Here is a 9,553-nt window from a genome sequence, read left to right as displayed (position 1 = left end):
TAGATACACAACATAATCATTAGGAAATGTTGATCTCTTTGCTCTAATAGATCTTGTTAATGTTGTACCATCATCTTCCTAAGAAGTATATGGTTCAACTTGTTGTTCAACAGTTGTTGGCAACTCTTGAACTACCTGATCTACTGGAATGTCGTCAGCACCTTGTGGAACTTCAATGATTGGTCGTTCAACACCAGTTTGTACTTGAGGGGTGCTGTAAATAATAACTAATCTATCACTTGAGGTGGAATGTTGAGATTCTGAATGATCATTCTCAGAAACTATGGTCCTGGTTTGATTGCTCCCACTAATCAAGTCATTTTCAAGAAACATTGCATTTCTTAATTCCACAATTCTAGTACTGTGAGATGGACAATAAAATCTATAATCCTTAAACATTTCATCATATCCAATGAAATACCCACTAATGGTCATTGGGTCTAGTTTCTTCTCTTGTGGATTATAAATTCTCACCTCAGATGGGCATCCCCAAACGCGCATATGTTGCAAACTCGGTTTCCAACATTTCCATAATTCAAATGGTGTTTTAGGAACAGCCTTGGTTGGAACTCGATTTAATATATACACTGTCGTCTTAAGTGTTTTAGCCCATAAGGATTTAGGAAGATTGAAGCTGCTAAACATATTTCGCACCATGTCCAATAATATTCGATTTCTTCTTTCTACTACACCATTTTGGTCCGGTGAATCAAGCATGATGTATTGGGCGGCAACAATCCCATGCTCTTAAAGAAACTTTGCAAATGGCCAATGTGCTTGTCCATCTTCTGTGTATCTACCATAATATTCTCCACCTCTATCTGATCTCACGATCTTAATTTGCTTACCGTATTGTTTCTCTACTTTAGCGTTGAAGATCTTAAAGACATCTAATGCTTTGTTCTTGTTATGAAGCATGTAGAGATACATATATCGTGAGTAATCATCTATAAAAGAGATGAAATATTTCTGACCATGTGAGTCTATGTCTGGACTACATATATCAGTATGTATGATCTCTAATATGTTTGAACTCTTTTTGGCACATTTCCTTGACTTGTTGGTCTGCTTTCCCATTATGCAGTCCACACAAATCTCAAAATCAATAAAATCTGGAGTATTAAGTACCCATTCATTTACTAATCTTTTAATTCTATCTACGGAGATATGACTTAATCTCCGGTGCCATAATTTAGATGAATCATCATTAATAACACACCTTTTAGTGCCAATGTGAACATACATTGAATCATAAGTGACATTATTTTGTAAATTAATGCAGTAAAGACCATCAGACAAAGTTCCATTCCCAACACAATCAGATTTATAAAATAAACTGAATGATGAATTTGAAAAATTAAAGGAATATTCAAAAGGTACAAGTCTTGAAACTGAAATCAAGTTTCTAGAGAAACTTGGAACAGAAAATGTCTTTTCTAACTTTAAAACAAAACCACTAGATAAAATTAAATAGCAAGTTCCTATAGCTTCCACATGCGAGCCCATCTTGTTTCCTGATAAGATGCTTTGCTCACTTCCCACTGGCTTCCTTAGGTTTTGTAAACACTGCAAGGAATTTGAAATGTGGATTGTTGATCCAGAATCAATCCACCATGTGTTAATATTGACATTTACCATATTAGATTCATAACAAACAAGTGAGGTTGGATTACCTTTGTCTGCAAGCCATTTCTGAAATTTGGCGCATTCATTCTTCATGTATCCCTTCTTTTTATAGAAGAAACACCTGGAAGCTTTCTTAATACCACATTGGGGAGGTATTTTGCATTTCCTTTCTGACTGGCTTGAGATTTGCCATTTCCACGAGTTACCAACATTGAACTTTCACCCTGTTCCATCATTAGTCTCCATTCATTTTGAACACACATGGTCATGAGCTCATTAATTGACCATTTATCCTTATGTGTGTTATATGAGATTTTGAATGGTCCATATTGATGCAGGAGGGTGTTTAGGATGTAGTGCACTATGAAGGAATCTGACATTTCAACCTCGAGTTTCTTCAATTGAGCCATATTGTTCCTTATTTGCATGGTGTGCGTCAATTGAGCCATATTATTCCTCATTTGCATGATGTGCTCACGCACACCTCTCACACAGGTGAGCCTTAAGGATGAGAACTTCATGATTAGGGTGCTTGCTAGTGCCTTGTATGAAGTGACAAATTATTCATCAATGGCCTTTAGCAAATCTCGGACCTTTTCATGCTGATCGACAGAACCACGAATACTAGCAGAAATTCTAGTCTTAATGAACATCATGCTGAGGCGATTATACATCGCTCCCATCGCTCAAAAAGCACGATGTCTGCTGCATTGCTGGTATCAGTGAGTGCTGGTGATTCGTCTTTCCTAATAGCATAGTCTATGTCCATCCACCCTAAATGAAGAAGAACTCTCTCATTCTAGACCTTATAATTATCTCCCTAAAGTTTAGGGATATCATAACGAATATCAAAGAAATTTACAGGTTGTGCAACTGCATAAAATTATAGATTACATGCTTACGTTAAAACTGAGGCCTAAATAAAAAATATCAGGTTTACCAATGTAAATCATGCTTAAAAATTGAATCTAATGACATAAAATTGCCTGTAGGCTTAAATTTTAATTCAAGTAGATTCAATCATTCTTTATGATAGAATTTTACCTTTATTTACCTAATTCATAATTCTAAGAGTATGTTATGATTATAATTTGAGATATATTCTATTTTAGATTAAACTTTATAATAAAGCTATCAAATCATTTACTAAATTCATAATTCATGTCGGTAATTTATGAATAACTTGATATTTTATCATAATTAATAATATAAATATAATAAAAATTCTTGTGGGATAAATTTATCATATTAAGTATAATTAATTACAATTAATGTCTAATATTCTTTATGTGATCTTAATCAATTATAATAATTTTACTTAATTAAAGATGCTGTGGCTATTCTCTAATTAATTAAAATTATATGGATCATTAGACATTAAATTGCATAAGACTAGCTTAATATTATGAATTACATAATTTTAACTAATACTAACATGTTATTATTATGCACAAAATATTCAAAATATAAGCATAAATATTGCATAATCAAAACTATAATATTATGCATAGCATTTAATTTCATGCCTTTAACTATATACTCATCCAAAAATTGCTTGTATTAATATGGAATAAAATTAATAAATTCATGCAAACTAAATACGAGCATAATAAATAAATTTATAGAACAATTATCCAAATTGCATATAATTAAATCAAATAAAAATTATAAGCACAACTATACAGTATAACAATTATAAGCATAAAGGGCTTTGGCCCAAAAACCCACTTTCCAGACCATCTGTAAAAGTGAAAAAAAAATTATTTTTTATTTTATTTTATTTTATTTTTATTTTTGAAAACTGACCCATATAAACGACATGTCATTTTTCCAAAACTGAAAAATGACATGTCGTTTTCCTCATTGTTTAAAAAGAAAAACAGGCCACATAAATGACATGTCATTTTTATTAAACTTATAAACGACGTGTCGTTTTTCTCTCTACGGAATAATTGAGACCCAACTAAATGACATGACGTTTTTGCCAAAACAGAAAACGACGTGTCGTTTGTTTTGCTATACTGAATGAATGCTAACCCAACTAAACGACATGTTATTTTTAACAAAACTGAAAACTACATGTCGTTTATTTTCATACTAAATAAATAGCTGTGAACTAAACGACATGTCGTTTTCACCAAACTGAAAACAACGTGTCGTTTATCAACACTGAATGAAAGACTTCCTCACTAAACGATACATTGTTTTCAATAAAGCTGAAAACTACATGTCGTTTTGATAGTTTTCAACCTCTAGACAGTTCCGCAGATCACGATTTTGGAACCATTTTCAAGTAAAAAAAACACGTTTTTAATCACAGAAAATTTAGAAAAACTATTTCCACATGATTTCTAAACTTCTTTTGAATAAAAAACATCCAAAAATCAAAACTTAAAATTTTTCAAAACTTTCGGCCAAAAACAGAGATGAACAGAGCAATTTTTTTAAACACCAAGACAGAGATAAAACGGGGCTCTGATACCAAATGAAAGCTTAAAGCGATTCTATATTGCGGAATAAACACTTTACAAACAAGAATCGACTAGTTTAATGACTAAAACAGTACCTCTAACCATTCATGCTCCTCACTGTTTTGCTACGGTTTTTCACTGATGTTTGGCAGTTCCAAACTCTACTCCACTCTATTTAGATCGTGCAAGACTGAAAGGGATTGAGTGAGTGAATTTGGGGACCAAACACAATATTTATAGCCGAAGCCTCCATCAAGCTTTAGTTTTACGTGTCCCACGTGCTCAGTTTATCATGGGATCAGTTTCTACGTTCTATGAACGTGTTGAATAAATTAGAGTGGACCACTTCAAAGGCTCCTAAACTTAAGGAAGCTAGAGACTCGTTCTCATGAACGGCCTCCGTGAGAAACGGTCAACAGAAAAACCTTTGACAAGTAACACTACCCATATGGATTTATATCGATTCAGAAGGTACGTATTACCTTTTGATGGGTACGTGATATATGCGTGTCAGCTGAACATTTTCTACCCGTCCTCCATCCAAGCAAGAATAAAATTGTGTTTGTCAGTGCGTGCGAGCGCGTGCGCATATATATATATTTATATATATGTATTCTGCAGATCTAGTCAGAAAGCGGCGTTTGGATCCTTAGAAAATCATTTTGAAAGGAAAATATTTAGGACATACCGCGTGTATTTGAAGTTTAATTGTGACTCAGGTAGGTTCATACAGATATATAATATTATGTAGATAATGAGTAATGGCTATAATTCTAGTCCTTATTCTGGGTTAAATGTCACAAGCGAGCTGATCATGTGCATGGATGTACCAATTACCACAGGTGGAGTCGACATTCTTGGATGATGATGATGGCATGGCACTCATGATATGTTGTTTGTTCTTTTCTATTCTCCAACAATGAATAGGGACAAGAACATCGATCAGAGATGCAGTAATTTTTTTTTATCAATATATATCTAGTCTCTGCACACAATAATCAACTTTGTCTGAATTGCAATAAGAGTAAAAGAGTAGGTATTCCTTTATCCTTTTTTTCTCAATTATTTAAAAGAGAGAGTATGGGCATACCTCTATATCTTTATTATATTCTATATTTGTATCTCGTTTTTTGGAGGGGTCTAACTCACTTATTGCTTTCGATAGTTTGGTAGTTGTATTTTCTTGTGGGAGCATGTTGTCGCTTTAATATGGTAACCTTTTGGGCCTTAAGACCACTCTCACTGGTCCTGGACTTGCCCTTTTGAGTGGGCGCAATAGTGAATTTAATGCGAATAGAATTTTTGGGAAAAAGTGCCTTCTTCTTGTTTCAGATTTATAAAGAACTTGTTAGTATTTTTAGTATTGGTTAAATTTGTTTCAAAACAATAGATAACGTTTGTTTTTTTAGTTTGGGTATAATAGAAAGATCAGATTATCTATATAGATAATGGGTAAGGGTTGATAAGAGACCAATGCTCTATTTATTGAGATAAGTTTGAGTATTGGATGATGATGAAGCTTTGAAGATCTCGAAATTCAAAATTTAGATAGAAGGGCATGCCGCATTTTGAAGAAGAGTTAGGCCAGGAGGCTTGAATAGTCAGTTGAGATAAAATGAAAGTTGAATAAAATATTATTAGAATATTATTTTTTAATATAATTTTTGTTTTGAAATTTGAAAAAAAATTAAATTATTTATTGTATTTTGTATGAAAGTTTGTGAAAATTATAATGATTAGATGAAATGAAATGAGTTGGGATGAGATGAGTGTCAGATTATCTTCGAATTTTCAAGAATGCGATTTTGAAATTCAAAAAAATTTAATCAATTCAGAGGCCCTTTGGAGCATGAAATTTCTTACACAATCATATACTCATGATAAGGTATCCAAGTGTGCCAAAAGAGAAAAAGGGTTTTGAGACTTTTTACAAAAATTATTTCTCTTAAAGTTTTGTGTGACTTAAGTTTTTTTTTTTTTTTTTTCTTTTTGAAAACAGAAAATTTTCATTTCTGTATTACCTCATAACTGAAACGTTGCATAATTTGTCTTGCAAAACAAAGGAATTAATTCTTGATGGACCCCTTCCATCCAAACGAATTCATCCAATACATCAAGATCCAGCTTAGCTAAAGTGTGAGCTACTCTATTGTTTCCTCTGTGTGTGTATTGTATAGACCAATTCCTTCTATTGTGTAAAAATAGTTTTATATCGTCAACTATCTGTCCATGCCACTCCCAACAACAACTATTCCTATTTACAACTTGTATGATCCCTAACACATCACCTTCAAAGATGACCCTCTGCTAATTCAGCTCCTCACAAAGCTTTACCGCTCTCCACAAGGCTTGTAACTCTGCAACTACTGGTGTACATGTACCTGCAACTGAACAGCAAAGTGATAACAAAACCTCACCTTCTTCATCCCTCACCACAATCCCTACCCCTCTTTTATTCTTTTTTATATTCAAACTAGCACCCCAATTCACCTTCACAAACCCCCTATCTGGTTTAATCCATTTGTCACCAATTTTCTGCATTTCCCTTCCTCTGCTAACCCCATCCGAATCCCTTTTAACCTCATCAAAAAACTTTTGACTCTCTTCAGCTTGTCGAAACAACTCCCCTGGTCCTTTGAATTTCTTTTCAAAGACAAAGGCATTTCTCCTCCACCACAGGTTCCTCATTACAGTTGCTACTAGATCAAGTTTTTGTCGTGGAAGTTTCTTTATCATCAGCAACCAAACATCTATAAAATCACCATCCATCTGATGCCATTTTGCACTGGGCTCTTATTATCAGCCCACAAATCACCAGTAGCATTGCAACTCCACAGCACATGTCCCACTGTTTCATTCTCTCTTCCACACACTAGACATAGTGAATTTTCCACTACTTTCCTTCTAAACAGATTCCACTTGGTAGGTAGGCTATTCACAACAGCTTTCCACATAAACACTTTTACCACTTCAGGTGTATTCAGCTGCCAAATACTCTTCCATACTATTTTTTCACATTTTGCCTCTGAAGAACACCCTTTATCTCTGCCTTTCCTAGTTCTCTCCAAATGGTAACCACTTTTAACACTATATAAGCCATCCTTGGAAAAAGCCCAAATCCTTTTATCTGGTGCATTAGAGCTACTAACTGGTAAACCACAAATAAGGTCAGCCTCCTCTTTTAAGAAAGTATCATAAACTAGCCTATGATTCCACCCTCCATTAAGCAAGAGTTCTTCCACTTTTGCCTCCGCACACAGGTTCCTTTGAGGGGATTGAATGCTAAATTGAATGGGTTTTGGGATCCACTTATCCTCCCATATCTTCACCTGTTCACCATTTCCCACCCTCCAAACCAATCCCTCCTTTAACAAACCAATAGAACCCCACAAAATCCTCCATATTTTTGAAGACCCCACCCCAATTTAGCTTTCAGCAGGTCAGAGTGTTTAAAAAACTTATCTTTCAGCACCCTCGCAGCAACAGATTGTGGCATGGTCATGATCCTCCAACATTGCTTTGCCAAAAGTGCAGTGTTGAAACTTTGAAGCTCTCTAAAACCCATACCCTCTTCTGTTTTAGCAGTTCCCATTTTTGCCCAACTCTTCCATTGGATTCTATTTTCATTTTTCTGAGAACTCCACCAGAATTTAGCCATTAATGCAGATATTTCCTTGCAAAGTTTCACAGGGAGTCTAAAAACATTCGTGTGATAAGTTGGGACAGCTTGTGCTACTACCTTCAACAATACTTCTTTGCCCGAGGGTGAGAGGAAATGGTTTTTCCAATTACTAATTTTATTCCACACCCTGTCATTTATACCTCAAAAGGTAATATATTGGGATTTCCCCACCATCACAGGTAATCCCAAGTACTTTTCACAATTATTCTGAATCCCTGCCCCCACATCCACTCTGATCCTCTCCCTAATGTCTGCCTTAATGTTAGAGCTAAAAAACAAAGCTGTTTTCTGCCTGTTTAAACATTGACCTGAAGCTTCCTCATAAATATGCAACAATACTTTTATCTTCACCCATTCATGCCAAGAAGCTTGCCCAAACACCAAGCAGTCATATGCAAAAAGCATATGTGTAACTCGAATCCCCCCTCTAGCCACTGAAACTCCATTCAAAACTCCCCTCCTTTCAGCTTGGTTTATGAGAGTACTCAATCCCTCTGCACATAGGAGAAAAAGGTAGGGAGATAAAGGGTCTCCCTACCTTAGACCCCGAGATGGTTTTAAAGAATTTCCAGGTTTTCCGTTCACTACAATGGCATAGGATACTGTTTGAACACACTGCATTATGAGACCCACCCATTTTTCACCAAAACCCAACTTAACCATTACTACCCTTAGGAATCCCCACTCTACTCTATCGTATGCTTTTGAAATGTCAAGCTTTAAAGCCATACTCCCCTTATTTCCTCTCTTCTTCTTCTTCTTCATGGAATGGAGAATTTCATAGGCTGCAATTATGTTATCAGTAATAAGCCTCCCCGGTATAAAAGCACTTTGGTTCAAAGAAATCACATTGTTTAGCACTTTCTTAAGTCTATTGGCCAGAGTCTTTGCAATGATTTTATAAAAAACATTGCAAAGACTAATTGGTCTAAAATCCCCAACATCTTTTGGTTCCTTTATCTTAGGGATCAAAACCACATGTGTATGGTTTAAACAATTCGAGCTACCCTTCCCCCTAAGAAAGCTTAATACTGCCTCTGTCACCTCATCCCCCACCACCTCCCAGTAGTTTTGATAGAAAGAGGCACCAAATCCATCGGGGCCTGGTGATTTCAAGGGTCCAATTTGTTGCATAGCTATTACCACCTCATCTCTGCTGTACTCTCTCTGCAAATCATCATTCATCTCAGTAGTTATGCGTTTCTCCATTGCACAAAGACACGAATTAATAGCCTCGATTGATGGTGAAGTCGATTGGTAAACTTGTTTATAGTGAGAATAAAATGCCTCTATGATATCCTCCTGCTCCTCCCAAAGCCTCCCATTAGCATCCTAACCTGTTTTATCTTGTTCTTCTTCCTTCTTTGAGAGGCACATGCATGAAAAAACTTGGTATTTCTATCACCAAGTTTGTACTAGTTTTTTTTTGCCCTTAGCCTCCATTTTAAATCCTCTTGTTCCAATAAAATCCCCACCTGTTTTTGGAGCTCCCTAATAGCCTCTATGTTGTCTAGCCTCTCATTATCTTGCAGCTGTTTTATTTCCTTAGAAAGCCTATTGATTTCCTTCTCACGATTCCTTTCCTTACCCCTGGCCCATTCCTTTAATTTCCCCCTGCATACTCTTAACAGCCCTTGGACTTTGCTTATAGGTTCTTCAATCTGATTCTGACCTTTCCACCCCCCCCTCTCACCACTTCCTTACACTCCTATGTAGATGACATGATTATTATAGGGGATGACATAGAAGAAATATCGAAGCTCCAAAACCAATT

The 9,553-nt window shown here is 35.5% G+C and overlaps 1 protein-coding gene across 1 annotated transcript; it reads right to left on the bottom strand.

Annotated features, from left to right (window-relative positions):
- Positions 1 to 6,847: 6,847 nt before the first annotated feature.
- LOC118349708 lies at positions 6,848 to 8,988 on the bottom strand. Its single transcript, XM_035695251.1, has 4 exons — positions 8,318 to 8,988; positions 7,951 to 8,071; positions 7,570 to 7,728; positions 6,848 to 7,462 (listed from the first exon to the last, which is right to left on the bottom strand). The coding sequence occupies exons 1-4, from the start codon at positions 8,986 to 8,988 to the stop codon at positions 6,848 to 6,850; spliced, it is 1,566 nt and encodes a 521-aa protein (XP_035551144.1).
- Positions 8,989 to 9,553: the final 565 nt, after the last annotated feature.

This window comes from Juglans regia, chromosome 10 (assembly GCF_001411555.2).
Source record: "Juglans regia cultivar Chandler chromosome 10, Walnut 2.0, whole genome shotgun sequence".
Classification (NCBI taxonomy): Eukaryota; Viridiplantae; Streptophyta; class Magnoliopsida; order Fagales; family Juglandaceae; genus Juglans; species Juglans regia.
Note: the sequence above shows the minus strand (reverse complement) of the source record. Positions and strands in the feature narration are given on the sequence as shown.